Raw genomic sequence first — 26752 nt, forward strand, 5'->3', positions numbered from 1 at the left:
AAAAAGATGGCAGAGAGGGCAGAGGAGCGTCTGGATAGAGAGAGAGAGAAGGGAAAGGACGAAAATGTTGCACGAAAATAGCATGACAAAACTCTGCCATGGCTGAGCACGGTTTGGATTTTACTTGAAATGGAGGAGAGAGGAAGATGACGAAGAGAATGGGGGGAGAGAGAGCTGCGGCTTTTTAGTTGAAGAAGGGATTAGGTTTAGCTATAAAGGGGCTGAAATGCTTTATTTCGTTTGGGCCGGGTCGGGTAATTGGATAATGGATCGGGCACCGAATTGGTTGTGGTGGGCTGATCGTTTTGGGCCATAATTTGGCTGGTTTAAAAAAGGTTTGTGGGCTTCTGATGAAAGGCTTCATTTGGTCCATGATTTGGGCTCAATTTGACGAATTGGGTTGCAAATCATGGATCTTTTCTTCCTTCATTTTAATTATCCCCAGGCTTCTAATTTAATAACTAGTAACTAGTACAATATATATTATGTGAAGATAAATAGTAATTAATATATAGAAAGTCAAGGATTAAATAAAGTAAAATTAATTTATCGAGCGCAAATCCTAAAATGATGACGAACCATTTAAAATTTGTGATAAAGTAATACTAGCAGTGTTGATAGTAGAATAGCGAAAATGAAAGTAATGATATTAATAATAGTAGCAATAAAAAATAATAGTGAAAATAAAGCGTTTAGCTCGTCAATAAATTTAGAAGCCCAAAGAAGTAAATTGAAATAAAGGAGGGACAAAATTGGATGTCAACAGTAAACACACCTTCGTCGCCGTTACTTATAAGTACTCAGGTATCAGCCTGTTTAGATTCCCACTCATCATTCTTGCATAATAATCTATAGCAAAACTAATTGTTGACTTTCCCTGAATTCCCCAACAGACCTTGCTCCTACTAAACCTCGAATGTTATCCATTTTAATTCTTCGGACTACTAACCGTCTTTCTCGCAATCGTTCTTCATGCCATGCCAAATCCATAACCCTTTTGAAACAATGCACCTCACTTGTTGTCTATTTACAATATTCCTTCTCACGCTTCCTCTTGTTGGGCGTACCTAACTAAATGACCTGATTTTCCTAACTAAATGACCTGATTTTGAAAGATTTCTGGCAGAGTCTTCTTTTACAATTCTTACTATTCGGAATCTGCACGCAGCAAATACCAATAATGCCTCACAGGGCATGTATGTGTATATACGGCATATCCCAGAAACCAAGGGCTCCCAATTTCAGATAAAAGAACAAATATATCAAAACATACCTCTGTGACTTCACATATCATTACTCACTTTCTCCCGTCGATACTATAATTCTGCTAAAATCAAAAGTTAGCATAGGGGATCTCATTTCCTATGACTTGGCTCTATCGCACGATCTAAGACAAAAAGAAGGTCAATGATCCCTAAATGCCCTGTAGCCTCCTGTTTATAAATGTGGCCGGCTTCACACCCATAAACAGGACTCTACTGGACACGACTTTGCAGACAACCCTTAGGACGACCTGCTCTGATACCAATTTTTCACACCCTAATCTTGTTAGGGCATGATGGGCACTCGACCCTTATTTAGGGCCAAGCGAACCCGCTGACTCTTATTCCAAGCATAATCTCTTTGGACTCTTAAATCAAATAAAAATGAAATACATAGTAAAGGCTTTCAGAAACATTCTTTTCGTCGTTCTCAAGTCAAGTAAAATCGGTGATAATATGAAATTTATAACATAAAGCATAATAGTACGTCGGCTTACAGAGCCGCTTACAAGACTGACTTTTTATACCCACGACTCTGTCTGCAAAGTCTCTAGCACCAATCAAGAAAAATCATAACATGTATACTCTAACTCGGCAACACTCCGGAAGAAAGTGGAGCTCGCCAATCCCGCTGGAACGTCTCTAATAATGTCTTCTACTCATCGGTGTGTACCTGCGTGGCATGAAACGCAGCCCCCGAAGGAAAGGGGGTCAGTACGGAATATGTACTGAGTATGTAAGGCATGAAATACAGAAAACAGAACCATAATCGAAACAAGCAGTACAAAAAGTAAGTTCATTGTCCATAATACCAAAATGCTTATTTTCCCAAATACAAATCATGTATACCGATGTCACATGTCAGAAGAAGTGCAGAAAGTAAGTAAATCTTCCAGAATACCAAAATGCTTACTTTTAAAACGCAAATCATGCATGTCATATCCAGCCCATTATGGGACTCGGTGAACAAAACATGGTCGCCACCCCTTCACTGGCGCCATAACACATCATACTTCGGAACACATCATACTCCAGAATGTATATACCACATCATACTCCAGAATGTATATACCACATCATACTCCAGAATGTATATACACATAAAGCATGAAGTACTGGAAACAGAATCATAACCAGAACAAGAAGTACAGAAACTAAGCACGATATGCAGAATATCAATATACTTACTTGAAACATAAATCATGCATGTCAGAAACGGTGTCCGGTCCCTTGCGGAACCCGGGGAACGTGGTCGCCACCCCATCTTTGGCGCCACACACATCATACACCAGAAGATTGCTCCGTAATCTCCGTAACGCATCACAACATCAGAACACACATATATATGGTACCCGGCCCTCTAGCAAGGGGCTCGGTGAACCATGAATACATCATAACACCATAACACATCATAACTCCAGAATATATATGTGGAACCCGACCCTCAAGCAAGGGACTCGGGGAACCATACGCACGATACATACCGGCCCGGGACTCGGCGAAAGATGTAACAGCCATATGCACGAGCAGAGTAGTGAGCAACTAAATCCAATTTAAATCAATTTTTGACACTCGATAGATAAGTACACTAATCGACACTTGAGGATCATAAACACGTTTCAAGTCAATCCGGTTTAGTATGAGAAAGTTATGGACACTTTTACTACAGAACCTCTACGAACGTTTCAAAGCAATCCGAGACTGTATACAAAAGTTAAACACATTAATACTTACAGAACCCTTTTAGGGACACGAACTCTTTATGCTTTGCTCAAGGTGCGATCATACTACGAGTTCAACAATGCTAAGTATACTCATGTCAAGAAGTGAATAAGAATCGTAAACAAGCCCGAAATTACAGAATAAAGTTACCCCAAGGTACATATCGTCTCTTACTTACATCTAGGACATGCCAAAAGAAAGAAAGGGTAAGCCTTACATACCTTGCACGCTCCCTAAGCTAATCCGAACTTAAGTCTTTGGCTTTCGCAAGATCTACAACAATATTAATAGATACCAACATTAGCTATAGATACTTAGAAGTCCAATCCTAAATTAGCACTTCATTTACAGAAATTTCGGCAACATTTCCCCTGTAAATACAACCAACCCCGAGAATCCAACTCGGCCAAATTATCAACAACAATCCGAGAATTCAACTCGGCCAAATTATCAACAACAATACGAACAACCACACTAACAACTTCAACAATTAATTCAAAATGCATTCTAACGTTAGTAACTCCTTTTACATAATCCGACGACATTTCATTTACATTCAATTTAGTCACATACAATCCCAAGTTTCAATTTAAACTCTTTTATATTCTACCGAAAATCGGGCAGCATCTCCCTTGTTTATATGCCTAGCCCAAGATTCCAACTCAACAACCAACAACATCAACAACAATACCGATAATATTAACATCATTTCCAATACCGACGTATGCCATAAAACATGTTGCACACTGTTTTCTAAATTTCTCAACCAACCAAATTTGCGATATAGCTATTTCATAATTTTATTTCCGCAAAGACGTCGAAGTTCATACCAATAACATCAATACTTAGATCCTACAAGATAAATAAATAAATATACATTTTATCCAAAATTCTCCTCACGCCTCAAACCATAATCCAACCACACCGATAAACGAATTTATCACACTATTTTCTCCGTTCTAGTTCGTTAAAACTCTAAATAAACTTGCTAGCAATGAAAAGGAACCTTAATCTTACCTCAAGTGTGCAGCCACCACGTCCATCCTCTTCTTTTTGGTTGATTTTTAGTTCAAATTGAAGACAACGCGACGTACAACACTTTTCTCTTCATGAGCTTCGGGATTCGGGGCTCAGATTTCGATCAAAATTGGTTTTTCTTCTCCAAGACTCTTTTTCTCTCTCTCTCTCTCCAGAATTTTCTGGGTGTTTTGGTCTGAAATATGAGGAGAAAGGGCTGAAATCTCATTTAAATAGGCATGGGTCATGGGTCTAACCCGGTTGGGCTCGGATTGGGCCTAGCCCACTGACCTTTCTGCCTTAAAATGTCCATATCTCCTTATTATGATGTCACCTGTGGACCCACGACCTATGGTTGGAAAGCTCATTCAATTATTTACAACTTCTATTTCTTGGTATTGTTCCAAATTCCAAACTTATAATACTGTTTTTGCCCCTCGAATTCAGATCACCCGAAAACGTTACTTAAAAATATTTGTTTGGAGGGCTTCCACTTTGATTTGGCTCATGGGTTCTTCTTGAGTTGTGTTTAACTTCACATATGTGATTTATATAACTTGTCACGTGTTCCTAAAAAAAATCTAGATGTGTGGGCCCCACCTCCGCTTACGACTAGTCCGACGTGCAAAAATACGAAATATAATACTATCAACGTGAGTTTAAATTATGCAGTAACTACGTGATTGTCAATGTCTGAGGAAGCACGTGTCACGCTCAGGCTCTGAAAATGCGAGGTATAACAGGTATGGGGTAGAGTTAGTATTAGAAAGCAAGGTAAAGGATAAAATAAGATTATTAAATAATAAATAAATAAAAAAAAGAAAAAAAAGCAATGTAACAATGCCATCACACCAAATCGGTCATTACATAAAATGAGATTTTTTGTCGTTACATAATGCTGAATTTAACGATACAACAAAACTTAAGTAATAATCAAAACAATCATAATATTTACACTAGCAACACAATACAATACAGTTGGTAATAACCATCCAAACAAGCTGTAGGGTCTAGACTAGATGAAGAGCTTGGCTTATGGTTAAATGCATATTTTTGAATAAATGTTAGACAAATAGTACCTCATTAACGGTTGACAATTTAGCATGATAATAGTGTTTATTAAATCGATGAAGTTAATAACCTATTCAATAGTAGAAAAGCTTATAAAAAGATTAAGTTAACTATAAACCATAGAATTTAGGAAAAATACAAAAATTGCCACTATGGTTTTGTTATTAATTGATCTAGGGGTCTAAAGTGCTCTTTAATCAACAACTAGTGGCCATGGAGTACAAGGAGGAGTTACTCTTTGATTTATATCTCCCATGGTTTGTGGTGCGATAAACCAGATTTTTTCATCTTTAATTAAAGATCTCGAGTATGAGTATTAAAATGAAATCTTACTTTTTTATTTTAATAAATCTTATGTGATATAAATCTGAATTAATCAGATCAGTAGATTTCAGGTATCAGATGATTTAAAAAATTCATCAATTAGTAATAACATAATTACCCAATGTCTAGACAATATTCTGTATTGTGATTTACAAGTTAGTTGTATTTGTCCACGTGAACATTGGTGTCTAGACTAGATGAAGAGCTTGCCTTATGGTTAATGCTTTTTGTCCCTTGATTTTATATGAATTACATATTTATACAAATAAACATTAGGCAAATACCTCATTAACGGTTGACAATTTAACACTTAGTTGTATTTGTCCACGTGAACATTGGTGTCTAGACTAGATGAAGAGCTTGCCTTATGGTTAATGCTTTTTGTCCCTTGATTTTATATGAATTACATATTTATACAAATAAACATTAGGCAAATACCTCATTAACGGTTGACAGTTTAGCACGATTATAGTGTTTAGTAAATCAATGAAGTTAATAACCTATTCAATAGGAAACTTTAAGTTTTATTTCACGATTTTCAGTCCAAAGTTTATAGGTAATCAGAGACCACTAAAAATTGTTGTGGGATAGATAAGATCAATAACAACAAACAATAACATACTCACTGTGATCTTATAGTGAGGTTTGGAGAGGGCGGAGTATATACAGACCTTATCCATTTATTGAGTGAGGTATAGAAATGGTTTTCAATAGACTCTCAGCTCAAGAAAATTGTTTTAAAAAAAACCGTGGGATAGATAGGACTCTTCATCATCAACTAGAGATTTTGGTTCAAGCGTTGAAATTAAAATAAGTTTTGATAGAAAGAGCTTTCCCTTTGATGAGTCTTAAGCATTATAAATTTAAATAAGTCAAGACATCTAAATGAGTGCCAAGCAGCCGGTGAAAACCAAAAATAAAAAAATAAAAAAATAAAAAATAAAGGTGAACAAAGAGAAAATCTAGCTGTAAACTATGGTCTTCTTTGAATCCATGACAATCATATAGTGAGGTTTTGATCATCGAATTATCTTTGTGAGTATGATTACTCTAGACTTAAATATCAAATTAGTATAATTCAGTATTCAAGTTCAATTACAAAGGAAAAACGAAAGAAAGAAAGAACGAATTTAGAAGAAGAGAAGAAAACATAAGTTGATCTGAAACTGTCATTAAATGGATAGGAATATGATGGTAAATATTTATTTGAATTCGGTGTCTATATCAAATCAGTAAATGTTAAATATGCGTCTTGCATACACAAATTCACAAATTTAATCACTTATTGATTTGATCTAAATATCTACTATGAGTATGTATTTTCTGTATATTCTTTCAGCACCACTGAGCAATCTTCGTCTCGGAATAGCATCCCTAGCCCTTCTTCTATGTCTGCATCATTCGGCATTGGCGTTCTGTTTAGGATCGACTAGTGTAAATTCGGAATAGGCTGGCGGAGCTTTGTAGTGTCTTTTTTCTTTTTAGCGGCCATCGAGATCTCGTCGTCGGTCGGGACATACCCCAATCCGAAGCGAAAATTATCCTAAAGGATGGGAATTGGCTCTGTGATGTAGTGTACAATTCTTCCCAAACCTTTCCCAGGTTCAAAACTATTCTGAAGCATAGCTGATGCAATCATTTTATACACTACGGGTATGGGTGCCTCTGTAGAATCTATCTTGTGAGCGACTCCGACCAGTTCCGTTACATGGAAATCCGTTCCTTTGGACACTGCCTCGATGACAGGCACTGAATTATCTGGGTAGTTGTGGATGCTACCTTCCTCATGGATCACGACCTCGTGACCGTCCCATACAAATTTCAAAGACTGATGGAGTGAGGATGGCATGGCTCAAGCCACGTGGATCTATAGCCTTCCCAGTAACAGGTTGTAAAGGGCGAGTATTACCATGACCTAGAATTCAGTGATGAACTCCGCTGGCTCAATTTGAATGTTGAGGTCAACCTCTCCAATGACGTCACACCTACCTCTGTCGAATGCTCGTATATTGATATGGCTTTAACGCACTTTTTCAAAGTCATAACCTAGCTGAACTTGGTGGATAATGGGCACATGTTAAGCCCAACACCATTGTCGACTAAAACTTGGGTGACTACCTTATTGTACCACATAACGGTAATGTGTAATGCTTTGTTGTGATTCGTGCCCTCTTTAGGTAGCTCTTTCTCAGTGAAGGCAATTTGATGTTATGACATAGGCGACCATTTTCACCAGATTTTCACGGCTTGTCCCAGCAGGGACATGGGCTTCTTCTAACACTTTCATCAAAGCTAAACGGTGTTATGGGGATCTTAATAAGAGCGCCAATACTGATATTCAGGCCGGTGTCTTCTTTAAATGATCCACAATAGAGTATTCTTTCGGCTGCATCCAGCGCCAGAAATCTTTTATCTCTCCCTCAATGATGGTCCTCTTTTGGTTTCCCTTTTTTTATGGTGCCCCTTGGTCCAAATCCTCAGGAGTATAACACCTTCCTGATCCTGTCATCCCATGTGCCGCAACCACTTGTACCACCAAATCTCTTTTGGGCTACGCTTCTGTTATCTGAGAAATGTTCACAGCCACTGGCGCGGGTATTAATACCTTGAACTATGGGCGTTCTGGTATAGTAAGTGATGCTACCGTGCGCTCGAGTGCTTGTACGGAGTCCCGGATTGCAGGCCTTCCTGCAATCCAATGTTCCTCATTTTCAATCATATGAATCACATTATGCCGTGATTGGGCAAAGGATTGGTGTTCACATTGGGCGCAACCGTTTGGAGGATAATTTTTTCCCTGTAAATAAAATTCTGTATTTTGTACTTCGGATTGATGCAATCCTCGGTACTGTGCCCTACTCCATTGGAATGGTAGACACACATCTAGTCTGGCCGATAAAATCAGTTCTTGGGTCGATGACCTTTAAGGGATGTGTTTGTATCATTCCAGCAGTGCTCAAACTATTGAACAATTCAGTTCGAGTTTCCATTAATGGTGTAAACGTACGGGCATGCCTTTATTGAAAATTCTGACACGGCGCGTTGTAGGTATGTGTTGGTGATTTTTTGCTAATTTGTTTGAGATTTGTTTTGTTAGGGTCTAAAGGAAGGCATGGGCGATTGATAGTTTGGTGGTGCTTGGTAAGTAGGTGGTGGTGTTTGAAAGGTATTTGGTGGAGCTTGATAAGTGGGCCGTGGTGTTTGAAAAGTGGGTTGTGTGTAGTAAATAGGCACTGGGTTGTACGGAGTGGTTATGTAGGCATTTAGAGGTCATGAAGAATATACATCTATTGGAGACTGAAAATCCTCTTTCCTCTTGAGTCTGGGGCTGGGGGTATCAGAAATGTTCGCCACGTCTTCTTTCTTCTTTCGAATGAACCTTGTCGAACTTGTTCCAGTAGCCCTTCTGGTTACACTTACAATTTGCCCTGATTTAATGCCATCCTCTATGGCTTCTCCTATTTTAATGAGTTTGAAAAATGGCCTTGCCGCCATTGAAAGCTTCCGATTCCTGGGAACGGATAAAGACAGAAACCAATTCTTCCTCCCTATGGGTGGTTGCATTCGAGCAGCCTCGGTCCTCCACCTACTCGCATACTCGCGATAGTTCTCGATGGATTTTTGCTTTATTTTCTTTAGGTAGTACCTGTCTAGCACTGTTTCTATGTTAAAGTGGAACCTTCCCATAAAAGGTCCAGCCATGTCTTCCCATGTGGTCCATCGGCATATGTCTTGTGCCGTGAACCATTTAGAAGCTTCCCCAGTCAAACTTCGACTGAACGACCTCATGATGAGGCTTAGTTGTTTTGTACACCCACCAGCTGGTCACAACAAATTCAGAGATGGGCTTTAGGATTGCCCGTTCCATTGAATATCTCAAATTTTGGCACCTTGAAACCTTTGGGCAGATCCATATTCGAATGCATGCATAGGTCATCATAGCTCCCCGTAGCTTTTCGGGTGGATCTCGTGGATCGTTCCAACATCTCAGCCATTTTGCGCTCTATTTCCTTATCGCGCTTGTCCTATTCGACCCTTCATGCCTTCTCTATCTCTTCGTAGTGGTCAATTTATTAGTGGTCGGGTGAGAAGTTATTTGTGGTGATAGGTGTTCGGAAAGCGACAGTTGGGTGTGCAAGGTGATTTCTGGGTACATAGGTGGCTTTTGTGGTTGCTGATTGAGCAGTGTTTGTTTGTGTGTAGTAGAGCTATAATGGGTGTTCTGTGGCATTTGGTAAGAAGAAACGAAATCTATAGTTCCAGAGGGATTCGGGCAGCGCTGGTTGGTGGTGGAGTTTGGTACGAGGTACCAATGTGTTCAGTGAATGGCTTGGGGGCCTTAGCGAGATAAGTGGTGAAGTGGTCGGGTAATGGAGAGCTTAGAGATGGAAAAAGCGGAGTCGCCTTCTCGTTTCAGTAGCTGCTTCTCGGGAAAAATTAGTCGTTTTAGTCCTTGCCACTTTCTCTTGGAGATCAGCGACTTTTTCAACAATATTTTGATTATATCCTCAGAAGGCGAGGTTTGTTGTGGTTCAGCTACAGGCGACTCTCTAAGAGCGAGGTCGGTTTGGGTTTGCTCATTCTCTTATATACCAGTCATTTTTCCCTTGCCTTGGTCTTATTGGGATAGGGATGCTATCGTAGCTTTGGACCTTGTGAAGTATGCCAGTATGAGCTCGGATCAAATTTTGTCTTCTATAAGAAAGAATTTAGTAGTTAGACCATAATAACATAAAGAAAATATCGCATGGAATTAACACGTAGCACACAAATAATCATACATTTGATTCTAATGCTTGATTAATCACTTGTATCAGATTTTTTTTGGGTATTTGGCTTTTTGTTAAGTAGGGGGAAATATATATTTATAAAATATAGGGATCGAGTCTTACATAGACTGCCTACGTATCCCTCTGCGGAAAATTAGGCCTTTTCGTAGTTCGCTTTACAAAATAAAGACTCTCCTACTTAACCTACCCAGACCAGGCCCTACAGGATCTTCCTGCGTATCCCTCCGTGGGACATCAGGTCGGACGTAGTTTCTTTCAGATAAAATATAGGAGGGGGACAAATCTGTGTAAAATTACAAAAGGGGGTCCTCCCAAAATATCTACCTAAAAGATGACCTATTCTTGAGATCAAAACTAGTTATTGGTCCTTTCAACCATATTTCCCGGCTAAGAGGCCCTTCCTTTTAATATTGAGGCGGGAGTACTACCCAAATTCCTACTGTATGGACCAAATGCTCCAGGTCAAATTGGAATGATCCGCATTCTTTAATGTCATGCCCTGAAGCTCCGAAGTGGAACAGAAAAATCTTTCTTTGACTCAACCTTACTGACCAGTCCCTCCAGGCAGCTCTAATCGGCTAGATTTTCCCTGTGCTGGTCAGTTTCTGGAAGATGCTGCTATATGAATCCTTGAAGATAATGACGTCATAACGCCAAATATGAGTGTTCAGCGTGATTCCCTCTTTTGGAGAGACAGTGTCATGAACCAAAAGTGAATAGAGCCCCCAAAGTTTAGTAATGGTCTTGTCATCAATTAGCGTTATGACTCTTTTCCTGAGGGCCAAACATTCATTGGTAGTATGACATAACTGCTTTCGATGGAATGGGCACCTTTTATGTGCGAAAACTGGCATACATGGTGGCAGATTCTCGTGGCTAATGCAAATGGCACCCATGCTCTTGAACTCTTCAAAAATTTCCTCGCATGTTACATGCCTTGGTGAGACACAATAAGGACAGGCGACAGCCTTAAGTGAAATTGCCCACCAAGTTAGAGACGCTGGGCGGATGAACTCTATTTGTGTTTCTAGCTCTTTTTCTCGATTTGCGGAGGCGACAGAAGCGACCTCCCTTGACCGCCAAGTCAGCTCTTGTGGAGTAGAATCTGCTTCACGCCCCTCACTTTCTTGTTTTTTGAATAGAGGTATGTATCCCAGGGATATCTCTTTACCTTTGCTTGGTAAGTTTTCTTGGTGGCACCTTATCTAGGTGGGTTCCTTGGACGAGCTTTCTGTCGAGCCCATCAACTTGTTGGCCTCTTTGATCTTGGCCCTAACCGCACGAATTTTCCTTTCCCACCCTTAGTTCTTCCTTTTGATGGTGGTATGCTCTTGGGTGTTTACGACATCCATTTCGACCTTAGGGTTAGTATGGATTGTAACCATTTTAGTGTTTTCCCTTTGTTTTTCTTTGGATAGTAGTCAATACCTGAGATTAATCAAGCTTTAAATGAAACGTATGAAACAAACAAGGCACATAACAATATTAACACATATTACTTGGGTTTCTCAAGCTCCTAGTTGTATTGAGATATGAATGTGCCAATTATGCCAAACCATTTCCCCAAAATCAAAATAAACTTTCATTAATAATATTCTTCCCCGTGGGCATACAAAAGATAGATAAAGTCAGAAAAATAGAAATGTCCTCCAATAGCTGATGATGAAGCTGTATCTATCCTTACCTTCTTAGCCTTTTAGAGGGCGGTCTGGATGTGGAGATGAGTTGACGTCAACATGGCATCCATTAGAAACCCTTTTTATGTGAAACTCATAGGAGCAACGTTGTCCAAAGTCTTCTTCATTTGGACATCGAGCTCTACTAAATAGTCATGAGTGAACTCCAACTTGTAATTCAGGTTTTCTATGGTAGCTCGGTCATATTCCATTTTCTCCAAATACTTAGCATCTTGATCACTGGCCCTTCTTTGAATCAAACAGGCTCTAATCTCAGCTTTGGAGGCCTTATCTTGCACACAATTATAGAGGATAGGCTTAGGGGAAACGGTGTCTTGTAAGTCGGCCCTTAGTCAATCCCTATACTCTTCTTCACACCTCGGATAAAGCCTATCAGGAATTAACTTGTCTAGGCCCAATATTGTGCAACCATTCCATTCACGAACACAATCCCCGACCCTCGAAATCCTATCCCCGTCATAACCAATGATGAAATCCCCCATGTTCGTGACTTGGGGTATGGTCTGAGTCCTCCTGAACTATCTCAAAACTCTAGAAGGCGCATACAGATGAATCCCTCGAACTCCCATAAGTGCCAAAAACGAGCATGTTCTTCCTTTGACCATAACGGTGTCCATTACAAAGTTATCAAACATCTATTGTACATTATACTCCCGAAGTCTAGAGAATGTAAACGCCAAACTTCGTTTGGTCTGATCCCCAAAATTAGGGCAAAACTTGAACATCCATCTTTCTCTGCTGGCCTACGTAGGCATTTTGAACCCTTGACTCTAGTCATGTGCTTGAGTATCCACCATTATAGGAGCAGGTTGCATCCTTGAAAATATTTATAGTGGTTTCGACAAAGGCTTAAGGTTCAGTATATGTCAGCTAGGATTGTGGGGGTTAGGTCGAAGTATTTGGTGTCTTCTTGGCATGTTATGTCATAAAAGATGGCATGGGTGATTAAAATAATTTGGTGTCTATGGCTAGGGTAGCGTCTTTGGGAAAGACCATGAGTCCCAAAAAGCATATAGCAAATGCTAAGGGTCGGGTAGCGTCCCATTTGGCATAGGTTTCGAATTTGGCTGGGTGTTTCACAAATCCCTTTGGGTTACCGAATCATTTGTATAATTCTCTAAAAGGTATATTTGGTGATAGGTAGGTTTTTCTGGGATTAGGACATGGTTATCGAGTTTATTTGGTGATAGGTAGGTTTTTTGTGCAACAAATTCGGTGTATCGATGACTATGTCAAACTGTAAATCTATCGACATCTACAAAAATAGAAACAAGTTTAATGTGCTCCCCCCCCCCAACAAAATATGAAATGGTTCGGCACATATGCATATTACTTGTTTACATTTAGCACATAAATGAGATGCAGTATTTTTTGGGTCGTAGACCGTACTTGACACCGGGTAGTCTCCTTATCGGGTTTATATATGTCTCAAATATTCAAACACTTCTAGTTCTCCTTTGGATTTATTTAGCTCTAACCTAGGCATATGCAAGAGTAGCATTTTCGAAGTGACCTTAGACCTGATTAGACTACTCGGGGCGAACCTTTGTCGGCTATTGGGTGACCAAACATCAACTCTGCGTTCAACGTGCTCTAAATAAAGGTGTTTCGGGTTTTTTAGTGAAGGCTCGACCGCGAGCCTGTGTGTCCCCTTTGAAACCATATTTTTGCCAGGAATGGCAAAATTTATGATATGAACATGATAGTTTATATTTTGCAGGAAAGTAAAAAAATAAGCAAATATTCACAATTAATATCACATTATATTGAAACCCTTATGGTTAAAACCTAGAAAAATCCTCGGTGGAGTCGCCATATGTTACAGTTCACTTTTATGCGGGTGCATAAAAGCCTATTACGAGATTGTTGGCGCTCTAAATGGATTTTAGTATTTTTAGAGTCGGCACCTAATTTATTAAGAAAAATTAAGAAAATCAGGTAAAAGGGTTTATTCAACAAGAGAAAAATCTTTTTTTTTTGGACCAAAGTTTGAGGTAAGTGTTCTGGTAATCCCCTAGGAAAGGTTTTAAGCATCCTAGTATTAAGGATCCGTAGAATACAGTTCACGTACAAGCTTCAATGTGTGATTTATTGTGATTATTTGCTAAGAGTGTTTACTTTATTTCTAAACGGACATGCTAGTCACAAATTCAAAATTTCGGCAAAAAGTCGCCTTAGAAAAAGGGGTTTTGGTTTCAAAAATTCATATAAGTGTTCAACTCACTTTATTACCGGACCAAGAACCACATAGAATTTCTCCCAAGTAGACTCACTACTATTTGGTCCTAATAATATGAGTTTAGCACTTATGCCATTTTCAAGCGATGACGAAAAAAGAAAAGTGGTTGGGGGGGGGGGGGGGGGGGGGGAAGAGGAGAGCTTTGGCGGCGCTAGGGTTTCACAAACCCTGAGAGAAAAGAGAGAAAGAGGTCATTTGGTTGAAGTGTAAATGAAAAGGGGATAGGTGTGTTACTCCTTTTAGAGTTAGGCTTGGGCAGGGTCAGATCTTTATTGGACCGGTCCCGACTAATTTCAAGGAAGAAAAAAAGGTGAGGGTCCAATGTATACATATATACATGAAATATACACGTGTATACGTGTATTGTAGCGACCTGTTTGGTTGTTATAGTCTTTTCGGCATTTTCGCCCATTCTCGAGCATTGATTAGCTCATTTTTTACCTGAGGGGACCATTGGCACGCTTGCCGAGGTGTCTAGACCGGATTCGGGTAACTTTTGTGAAATATAGTCTTAAAGTGAAATATGGTTGACCCAAAATTGACTTTTGGGTAAACGAACTTTTTTTAAAATTTCAACGATTTAAGAGATCCGGATGATCATTTAGAACTTGTGTGTGTATTTGGTTCGGTTCCCAATGCACTCGGATGCATTTCAAAACTTGGGTTGAGAAATTGGATTAAGGCATTGGGACTTGACTTAGTCAATGAGACCTCCATTGGGAATTCGAGGCCACGGGCGCGTTCGTAGCGTGTTTTTACGTGTGTCTATTTTTTATGGTATGTGAGCAGATGGCCTCGGGAATTAGTCAGAAAATCGGATCAAATTTTGATGCTTGGGAGAGTTTCTGTGTCTGGTGCCCGCTTTGGCGTCACCAGCATCGCGGCAGCGGCACCGCTGGAGCGGTAGCCCTACCGCTGGAGTTGTCCAAGGACTTTTGCCTTGACCGCTGAAGCGACGCCATTGGGCGCGGTCTAAGTGCAGCTAAAGCGGGTGACGAGCAGTTTGTAAAATTAATGAAGTGTTAAAAGCTTTTAGACCATCATTATTTTCCATTTCAAAATTTGAGCTTTGGGGAACAGTTCTTGGAGATATTCTTGTAGGTAAATCTTGCTTTTTCTTTAATCATAATCATCCTAGATTCCCCCCTTCCCTTTAATAAGCCCTTAGTAATGGAAGTCGGAAGAGGGTTTTGATAAACATTGTCCCTAGGCTTATTAATGATAAATTGATGGCGTTTATGATAGAGTTTGATGAATCTAAGCTTGTTAATCACATATCTTCTCTTTATAGTGTTGAATTTCGGAATCTAAGAATTGTAGTTTATACCCAGTTTGGGGGGTTTTGCTTGAAATAATAAATTAGGCTAATCCTTGAGCTAAATCAGCAATTAGTGGTTGGGTTATGATCACCTACAATTTAATTTGGCATTTTGCTTCCGAATTTCCCGTTTGCCCTTGTGGGCCCGTTTTCCCAATTTCTAGGTTTAAACTTGCCCTAAATGGAATAGTAGCAATATTAGTATCATTTTTCATGATTTCTAATCTAGAATTCGATTATGGTTAGACTACTTTGATTTTGAGGTTCAGCTGAAAGGCAAGGCAAATGAGTGAGTTATTGGTGTTGCGATTCGGCCATCCAGGTAGGTTATGACATACCCTTGGTAGAAAACCCCGTGGGCAAAGATCCGGGGTCCTGTCTGTCTGTTGGGAAAAGATTCGGGACGGGTGGAACTTAGACTTCGCGAGTCACACTGGGTTGTGCTTACGAGACGTCGATATTTCCGTCTGGAGTATATCTGTACACAACATTTGCATGGCATTGCATTGCATTCATACACTATTGCATTGCATTACATTATGGCTTGATTTTGAGATGTTTGGTGATGTACATGTGATGTTGGATTTGGACTTGATATATTCAGACTTGGAACATTTGGGATTAGATGCTTACTTAGGCAATGACGTGGCTTAGATTGATTACGTTTGGCTTACACTTGTTGGTTTCTCTGCTTATTTGCTTTATTATCTGGATTGTGTTAGCTATGCTTAGTCAGTCGATGATGCCTACCAATATTGTTGCTTTGTACTAACCTGCACTTGCTGCATTCCATTATGAATGTAGAGTATCAAGTCGGATCCACTTCCGTGACGTGTGGTTGATAGTCGCTTCAGCTCTATTCTCGAGATTATAGGCTGAGCATGACCGTCCACTGCCTTGAAGACTTTTCTATCTTTATGTGCTATTCTATTCAGAGACATAGACACTTATATATTATGATTCCAGACTTGTATTATTTCCCTTTAGATGCTCTTGTATTATCCAGACTAGACCCTGGGGGTGTTACTATCATTACGCACTATTATACCACTTATTATCCAGACTTGTATATATATATATATATATATATATATATTCTATTTCGTTGCTTAATTTCATTCTTTTATGCATTTATTCATTGTTGGGTTGAGGGTTTGCTTACCGATGCGAGAAAGTAAGTGCCCGCACGGCTTAAGTAAAATAGGTTGTGACAAGTATCTTGTGTATATCCATGTATATATGTAGACTGGCCAACACACTATTTAGTCAAATGGCCCAAAATTAAGGTACCTATTAACTAAACATTCTAATTATGGCCATTTTACAAAGACGAAGGCTAATTAGGTAAAAGAACCCAAGGTTGTGTCCCCGTTAGATAGAGTGTATGATCATGGATATTGATCTTGATATATTTCTAATGGATCATTATATGAATGCACTTAACCTCTATATCAATCTCTACTGTTTCCCAATAAATAAAGATTATCTCTTTCTATGATTTTCCCAAATACAAGAAAGTAACTACGAAGAAAGATTAATTATGTCAAGTAAATTCTTCTTATTCCTAAGTGAATTTATTAAACAAAGTTTAAAGCTTTGAGTCCTTGTTATTTATTCTTACCAACCCTAATTATTTTCCCAAATAAATCAAGGTTTGTGGCTTTAATCAATGTTTGCAACCATTAATTATGAATGAAGAATGAAAAATAAATAAACCCTAATAATTCATTATGTGTATATTAATAACAAATCCAATGACAAAACACCCATCATTGGGTTCACAACCCTAGTAAGGGAATTTAGCTACTCATGACAAAGAACAAATAATAAGAAATTGAAGAATTCATAATTGCTTATTTGAAAGAAAAGAGGAATTGATAATACTTGAATTGATGTTTGAATCTTCAAAAACTAGAGAGTATTTGATATTTTAAGTCAAGAGACAAACATCTAATAACTGATAACAATTAAAACCCTACAATGAACTATTTATAGGTTTCAAAACGTAAAAGTCCCAGGCGGTACTTATACGGTCCGTATAACTTTTCACAGACCATATAAGACTTATACGGCCTTCATCCTTGTGTCTGCAGAGAAAACACGAACTGGCATTACACGGTTCGTATAATTTTATATGGCTCGTACAACTTGATCGTGAAACTTCTTCCAACCTTCATCACATCCACTTATACGGCCCGTATAATATTATACGGTCCGCATAAGTGTTCGTGTTTCAGCATCTCTCTACTGCGACATTCTGTTGCTTTGCTTAATTTTATACGACCATAGATACGGTCCATATAATATTATACAGACCGTGAAAATCAATTCTCAATACAAAATTTCTGTAACTTCCAATTCTTGAACCCGAACTTTCCGATTTACCTAAAACATGACAAAAACACATAAAACAACACGTACTTGCCTAAAAACAGGTAAAACTTCTTGTAAGAGAGTATCAATTGTGCCACAATTTCCCGTCACATCAGCGATCCTTATCCTATGCTGGCATACATAGTTTCAGACTATCTGAGCCTTCTCCGTAATCTGTGTAACTCCTAAAACATAAACATGAATATAATTGACTTAGTAGCCCATTAATTGTATAAACATGATTTTAAACATGATTTTGTGAGTGTATTATAACATGAAGATAGATATATAGTAAAACTTGTATGAAAACATGGAAGCTTGTAGAATTTCATTAAATAAACATAAAAGTTCATATCTTGCATTTAAGAACTCATGGAATGCAAAGTATGAGTTTTCATGGATTACAGACAGATTCTCAATAACCAAAAATGGAATATTAAGAACACAATAACGAATTATTAATACAAGAATGTTACATCATGAACATGTACATAGGTTTATCAAGAACATGACTGGAAACCCTAGTGGTAAAATTTCGTATAATCATGGAAGAACGTGGCGTGGGGAAGAGCAATAATGTTTCCACACGTAGATAGAAACCCTGCATAACTGTAACGCTCCAAAACTTGTATAAAAGTCTGAACTTTAAGTAAAAGTCCAAAAGCCTTAGTCTTGAATCCTTGTGATGGGTTTTCAAGAAAACCGTAGGTTAGGAATAATGATTTTATATTTAGAAATCATGGATACATGTTAGAATTCACTTGAAAGGTTTGGACTAGGCTTACCTTATTGTATTGGATTGGTGGGAGAATAAAACCTTCATGTTAGGCTTGAGAATATGAAAAATAGAATAAAAGGCTGAAGTTCCATATTTATACTTTTACTGCATCGAAAAAATATACGGTCAATTTATATGACCCGTATTTTGATATACAGTCCATATAAATTGATCGTAATTCCATTGGTCGAATTTCTAGAAACTATGATTTTTTCCACGAGATTTACAGACCGGAAATACGGTCTGCATTTCTTTATACGGCCATAAGTACGGTCCGTATTTAGTGACCGTATTCCTACTGTCAATTTCCAGAACCCAAGTTTATTTTCCCATGCATTGACATGGACCAAAGTACCGTCCGTATTTATTTATACTGTCTGTATAGCTTGGCGTAAAGCTAGTACTTTACTGAAGTCAAATGAATTTAATTCTAACACTCCCCATCTGGTTTTCTACGTCCTGAATCATGAACATAGCTTAGTTAGGAGGTATGAGGTGTTACAACACCTGCGCGTCATTCTCCTTCTTGTATCTCAAATCTAAGTATATTTAAGTGTATTTCATGGCTTCTTCTCCTTCTTGTATCTCAGATCTGAGTGTATTTAAAATTTTGTATCTGAAATTTTGTTGAAATACAGTCAAATACATTCGTTGGTTGATTGTATTTTGGAGGGCGAACTAGATGTATTTGAATATATGTGTTGGTTGAATGATCTATGTACAAATGTTTGTATACATTTTTTCGAGTACATACAGTGTATTTAAAATTTTGCGAAATACATTCAAATACAGTTGTTGGTTGATCATATTTTTGGACACAAACTCGATTTATTTGACTGTATGTGTTGTTTGAATAATCTATATATATATATATATATATATATATATATATATATATATATATATATATATATATATATATATATATATATATATATATATATATATATATATATAGATATTTGCATACAATTTTTCGAGTAAATACAATGTATTTAAAATTTTGCATCTGAAATTTTGTTGAAATACATTCAAATACAGTCGAATACATTCAACTACACCCAAAACAAAAGGATACATTAATATATAAACACACTAAAATACACAACCCCAATCGTGTATTTAAATGCACTTAAATACATCATTTTGAATACACATGTATTCAAAGAAACTAAGGTTGCATGTATTCAAATACAGTCAAATACACGTGACATCAGATAAGATTGGATATAACTGAACAGTATATTCAAATATATTGAAATACAATAAATACAGAGAAAATGCCTAAATATAGCTACAAATTGTAAATAACGAAAAGATAGCTACAGATTGAAAGCAAGCATTAAAAGTTAGTTATTTACGTAAGTTGCCGAATAATAATTGAAGCATTACGAAGCAAACAAACTGCCAATACAAAGAGAAATCCTCCCCAATTTTTTCTTGCGAGTACAATCTTCTTTTCTTTTTAAGATAGCTGTGCAAATTAAAGCAACTCCAAATATAATAAGCCAAATGAAGTTTCCCAAAAAGAAAAGGCAAGGCAACTAGCTAAACTAGATTTAGCAAGGACAAATTTACATGTTCGCTTGCTTCAATTGAATCACAAAAAAATTAAAGCAGTTGCTTCATTTTCTATCTCTTCTTTTTCATATAGTTATTTATTTTGTGGTTTCATATACCCCCCAACCATGCATCAAACAAAATAGAAGTCCCATCCCATTTACCATGATGAGTTTGAACAAATTAAAAAGCCTTACACGTGAGTAGTACTCTTCAAATGTTCATAGAAAGTTGAGAAAAATCATCAGATAATCCTCTTGAAGATCTTGCATCAGCTTCACTTGCATAAGAAGAATAAAAATCATCATCCCCATCTCTCTCTTTTACTTCATCAATTTTCTCCATTGCTTCTTTCATATCAAACCTCTTCTCCATATCAAGATCACAACAACCCAATGCTATCTTCAATAGCCTCATCATTTCCCCTTCTGCATTCTTCGTCCCCCTCATGTCCTTCTCGAATACCTCTACGTCCGATGAGTCTTCGTTGACTACGGACCGTACCCATGTTGCCAAATCCGTGTCACTTCCCTTTCCTTGTTGCAAGAAATTGGACGGGAATTTGCCCGTTATGATCTCGAGTATTAATATTCCGAGTGTCCATACATCGTTTTTTCGTGTGATTCGCCCACTATGCTTGAATTCAGGAGATTTGTAAGCGATCATATGTTCTTGAGCATGCTCTAGGTTTACTACGGGTAGTAAGGCATAGTCCGTGAGAAGTGGCTCGTAGGATTCGTTTAGAAGAACGTTGGAGGATTTGAGGTGACCATGGGGTGCTGTCAAGCTTGGTAGCTCGTTGTAGAGGTATAATAGTCCTTTGGCTACTCCCTTTACAATTTTTAACCGGGTTGGCCAATCCAAGCTCGGTTGCCCGCGGGATTTATTGCCTGAAAAAGATTCATTAACCGTCAACAATCACATACATTGAAGACATAATTAAATAAATAAAAGTATACCATGTCTAAAAATGTAATTTTTTAGATAAAATAGTCAAACGATGCAATATAATATCATAGCAGAAGGTTATGGATTCAAATCTCAAACCACCCATTATCAACAACAAAAAAAAAAAAAAAAAAAAAAACAAAACAAAACAAAACAAAAAATTTACGTGATTAATCAATGAAATGAGGTTCGCAGACAAGTGAGGGATGACTCAGTGGTTAAGCACCTCCACCCACGACCGGTAGGTCCTGGGTTCAAGTCACACTGGAGGGGAAGTGTGGAAACACTATAAATCCCCTCCTAAATGGGGTGGGAAAAAAAAAAAAAATGAGGTTCGCATGTGAGGCGTGTGTTAAAACTATGATTAAATAACTAAATAAAAGTTTATTCTCTAGAAAGACTTATGCTTCTTAGATGATATCATCAAAATTCAACGAGGGGCAATTCATATCAATTCAATTGCCAAACAATGATGAGAATAGTAAAGAAGATAGTGTACTACATAAATTAGTGACTTCTGATACTACATAAATTAGTGACTTCTGAAGTTTATCGAGACCAACTAACTAATCAAGGCTAAAAACTATCGATGCTCCAGGGTTCAGGAAGAGAAATTCTTAACCATTTGTCATATCGTAATCGTAACATTGAATTTTGAAAAGTGCCAGAATAATAAATAAGCATAAAGTACGTACCATGAAGATGAACTGCAAGGCTGACGTTGTTGACATACTCGGAGACCAAAAGTTTTTCCTCCTTCCTATAATAGAAAGCGACAACAGGAAGCAAGTTCTTATGATTCAACCTGCCTAGCCTTCTCATATGCTCATGAAAATCTTCCTTGCCTACATTATTCATTTGCCTAAACCTTTTGACAACCATAACAGGTCCAGTGCTAAGTGCAGCTTTATAAGTTGATCCAAATACCCCACTACCCAATATTTCAGCTGAAGCCTTTAATAAATCTGGCAAGTCAAACTTTTCTATGTCATCTTTCAAGAATAGAAGTTTCTGCTGAGGTTGTTCAGGCCTTTTTGGGCCCGGTCCCTCCGGAGAACGGTCAGGTGGAGCCACTACTTGCCCCTGTTCCATCTTGTCTAGGTCTGCTGAGGGCGCCTTCTGGTGAGTGGCGCCCCCGGCAGTACCAGATGAAGAAGCAATTGCTCTTGCTTCCGTTTCAGGCATCTGCTTGCGCTGACGAAGAATGATGATAACAACGACAATTGCTGCTACTGCTGCTGCCACTGTGATAACCACCAATATAATTGTCCAAAGAGCTATTTTTGGTTCACTCGTGCATTTCGATAACGGACCGTCACAAAGATCATTACCTGTATTATTAAGAAATGAATAAAATGAGAAGATGTTTACTAAGATCATGAGATATAAAACGTGCATTAGTTTTGTTTAGTATAGGGGCAAAACAAAATGAATAATTACCTTATTATAATGTCAAGAATAATGCAAAGTTGTTAACAATTTTTTCAAAACAGTTTATACTAAAAATATTTCAACTAACAATATAGCTAATCCATCATGTGACTAAACAACCACTTCTCTTTTTAAAAAAATAAAATAAAAATTGTGTGCTTCGTTTGTCTCAATTTATGTACACAATTTAGATTTCGAGAGTCAAACTTCTTTATTTTATTGTAAATTCAAACATACAATTTTAATTTTTTTGAAAAAATAATTTACATATTTAGACATAAAAATACCACTAATCACAAAAAATTTAACACAAATTAGTCATAAACTTATTAAAAATGGGGCCCCGAAAATTTGATGGCCCAAGGCCATTGCCTTAGTGGCTTGGGCCTTGAACGGGCCCTGTCCTCTGTCTCAATTATGACCCTGTTTGGATGGGCTTATGCATATAAGCTGCAAACAGCTTATTAACTAAAAAAAATTAAGTTGAGATAGTCTAACTTATTTTTTTTTTGGCTTATAAGCTGTTTTCAGCTTATAAGCTGCTTTAGATAAGCTAAGTCAACTGGGCCCAATTATTTTTTTGAGCTTATTTTAAGCACAAAATGACTTTAAGCTGGCCAGCCAAACACTCAAAAAAGCTGAAAACAGCTTATAAGCAACTTATAAGCCAATCCAAACGGGCTCTATGTAATATAGTTTGACTAGACAAATAGTTTACGAAAAAAAATGAAAGACAATTAAAACTTATAGTCTAGTGTGATTGTAATCATTTCATTAAAGATAAAAAGGGAAGTTTTAACTAAAATTATTTTAAATATCAAAATGCATCATTTTTTTAACAGACTAAAAAGAAAGTATATCACATAAATTGGTGCACAGGAAGTAATATTTTAGGAGTGGTGAAGGAAAGAACTATGCCAAACATAACATAATTCCACAATTTAAATAGTAAGCATTTACTTCTTACTGTCGCGATGGAATTATGGCAGTTTAATTTAAGAAAACGGAGGAAGGAACAAGATATTAATACAGTGGAAGGAACGACATAATAACCATGCTAGGACTGAGGAAAAAAAACATGTTGAGATATGATGTAATGTGGGAGTATATCAAGTATATCGTATTGTATATCAGTGTATACAGGCAGAGCTATCTAAGTAAGTTCTTAGGTTGATCATTAGTTTGTGATTAGTTTTAATGATTAGGTGACAGCTGTAATTAGCTGTAACTGAATTCAATTACATATGCATACTATATAAGTGCATATGTGCAATGCAATTAGGGCTTGATCTATCAATAGAAATATCTTCTTCTTCCATCCTTCTCTCGGTTACACTAAAACTGCCATGGCAGCGTTAAGCTTCAGCTCAAGCTGTTGAGCTCATAATTTCGTGTAACACCTTGTGTTACATTAGACGAAATAATTTATGCTAAAGATTCATTTAAAGTAAGAAAACATGTTAAATGAACACTAGAGATAAGTTATTCAAAGGACACATTTCGCACATTTTGTTAGCTTGTTTAAAATTTGACGACCTATCACATGCATATGGTCCAAATATTCCTCGTTTCTTCATTTCATGAATTTTTTTAGGAGATATTGGTGTTTGATACCTCTCTTATATTCTTAGAGCCCATGTATTGTCTACAATTCAGCCATTTCATTAGTGAAATTGCGAGAAATATGTGTACTTTGGAGCTAGCATCATTTACGTATGTTAACATGGTTAACAAAAAAAAATATCCTACGCAAGAAAGAGCTATGTACAGACACAAATAAAATTACCTTCAAATGACGAAGCTTTAAGACTAGAAAGGCCACGAGGAATTGGACCCTCAAGAGAGTTGTTAGCAAAATTCATATCCTTAATTCTTTCTTGATTAAAATCAGGTATTTGACCTTCAAATTTGTTGTTTTCAAGCCTCAATTCTGTAAGCTTAGGCAATTGACCCAAAACAGATGGGATTTTACCAGTTAATTGATTGTTAGCAATATGAATTTTTTTTAACCAATGCATCCCTTCAAAAACAGTGTTATCAATTTGGCCAGAGAACTTGTTGTTGTCGAAATAAGCCGTTTTCAACCCCGCAATTTTACTCAAAGTTGGTATAGGCCCTTCGAAATTATTGTTCTCGACACTTATGGTCCTGAAATTAGGCAACTCTTTAAGAGCGTCCACATCAATTGTCCCGCTTAAGCCTTTATTCTCCAATTGCAACCCAAAAACGAATCCGTTTTCACAAATAACGGTATCCCAATTGGACTTATCGTTATTTTTGTCGCAAGGGGGTACATTAAGATTCCAATTAGAAAACGTGCCATTTTTATTCAAGGACTTGATGAACCTGAATAAAATCTCCGCCTCAGAGTTCTCTGACGAGGTGGGGGCCACCGCAAATGCGACAAATAACACGACGAGGAAGAGGTGGTGGTGGTGGTGCTGATGATGGCGATTGTGGTTGCTATAACGGTATTGAGGCCCCGACATTGCATAGACTAGTGGTGGGGGTGCGCGCACTTGCGGGTGCGCGCCCTTACAAAGGGCAGCTACAAATGAGAAATAATATGGCTTATGGTGTGAGCTGGGCATGCAAAGAAAGTTTCAACATATCTCTAAGGGAATGGGATGATTGTGTGGGCATGCATGGGAAGAGAGAGAGAGATGGGAAGCTGAGAGTTTGAGAGGTGCTAAGAGTGTGCTTGGAGAAATGGACAAATGGGAAGTAGGGAGTTCAAAGTTGACAATGTTCTCTATGGTCGTCTTGGTCTTGCTTGAGAAAACTACGCTTTGCCTTTGAATTCAATTATAATTCAAACAGTACTCATCTTCACCAAAATTCTACCTACAGATCAAGGACAAATCAGGTAATTTCAACAAATCTCTATCATAGCTTGAATTAATATTCGTCGTTTCATTTTATGTGCCTTAATTTGACACGGCGCAGAATTTATGAAAGTAAGAACGATTTTTAATCTTAAATAAAGATGTGTGTAATGCACCGTACCAAAATCTCGCATCTCGTGGGTTTAAATACACTTAATGTGTTGGAATTAAAGAATTATTATAGAAAGTATCATCCTTTTTTAAACATACGAAATTAAAAAGGAAAGTAAGACATAAATTGAAATAGAGAGAAGAGGGAGTAGTAAAGAAGTACAAGACTAAAGTTCATTTCTTTTCTTACTATATATAAATCTTCTTGAGTTTTGTGCCTTGAAAAGATAGAATCGAATCATGATATTTTCCCATCCCGATTTATGTTAACGGGTTTCGAGTATGAGAGTTAATATTTAAATTTCGATGTGAATTCGAGCATATAAATTCTTCAAATTTCAAAATTAAATTTATACCTGAAAACTGCACGAAAGTACTACTCCTTCTCCATTGCAGATTATGTGGCAATATTTCTTTTTAGTCAATTCTAAGAAGAATGATATATATCTTAACTTCTTGGGAACAATTCAACTCAAACTTCTCATTTTACCCTTAATGACAAGTTTTTAAAGCCACACAGTATTACAATATGTTTAAGATTACTAGTTCCAAAAGTCTTATAACCACTGACATGTTATAACATGTTAAAAATCATAAATTTTTAAAGTCTTTCTATCACACCCCGATCCTGGGCCTGGACATAACACGGCTGTCACGACCTAACCCCGTAGGCCGTGACTGGCGCCCTAGTTGGGCACCCTGACATACTTATTCAATCGAATCATACACAAATAGCATATACGGCCATAAATACTATATGCCGTCTCAAACCATATCAAACTGTTCAAATACATCTCAACGCAACCGTATGCGGATATATATATATATATATATATATATATATGTGTGTGTGTGTGTGTGTGTCAAAAAGCCGGCAAGGCTATCAAATGTATCAAAAGCCGACAAGGCTATCAAATGGCACAACGGCCCAAAACATATACAGAATGCACGCCGACAAGGCTGCCATAACCATATAGGATCATACAATCGCATCTGAACAGAAGTAGGCACACACACCCACAAATACGTCTACAAACCTCTAAACAGACCAACAGAAACATATGGCGGGACAGGGCCCCGCCGTACCCCTGATCGAATATATATACCAAAATGTAGGCTCTGGAATGAGAAGAGCACTCCAAATAGCAGAAGAGCGTGTCCTAGACTGGTGGATCACCAAACAGTGCGTCTGTACCTGCGGGCATGAAACGCAGCCCCCGAAGAGA

General features: G+C 37.7%; 1 protein-coding gene across 1 annotated transcript; it reads right to left on the reverse strand.

Annotated features, from left to right (window-relative positions):
* Nucleotides 1–19764: 19764 nt before the first annotated feature.
* LOC132642347 (pollen receptor-like kinase 2) lies at nt 19765–25218 on the reverse strand. The gene is made up of 3 exons (XM_060359581.1): nt 24317–25218; nt 21795–22430; nt 19765–21041 (listed from the first exon to the last, which is right to left on the reverse strand). Exons 1-3 carry the CDS (start codon nt 25119–25121, stop codon nt 20365–20367), a joined length of 2118 nt encoding a protein of 705 aa, XP_060215564.1. The 5' UTR covers nt 25122–25218; the 3' UTR covers nt 19765–20364.
* Nucleotides 25219–26752: the final 1534 nt, after the last annotated feature.

This window comes from Lycium barbarum, chromosome 5 (assembly GCF_019175385.1).
Source record: "Lycium barbarum isolate Lr01 chromosome 5, ASM1917538v2, whole genome shotgun sequence".
In the NCBI taxonomy this organism is placed as follows: domain Eukaryota; kingdom Viridiplantae; phylum Streptophyta; class Magnoliopsida; order Solanales; family Solanaceae; genus Lycium; species Lycium barbarum.

Bases quoted from the DNA above. Each gene is read 5' to 3' on its own strand.
- LOC132642347 (XM_060359581.1), bottom strand. From the start codon at position 25,121: ATGCCCAGCTCACACCATAAGCCATATTATTTCTCATTTGTAGCTGCC. The intron at 22,431-24,316 runs GTAATTTTATTT...TTAATAATACAG, and splicing joins TAAAGCTTCGTCATTTGAAG to GTAATGATCTTTGTGACGGT. The intron at 21,042-21,794 runs GTACGTACTTTA...AATCTTTTTCAG, and splicing joins CCTTGCAGTTCATCTTCATG to GCAATAAATCCCGCGGGCAA.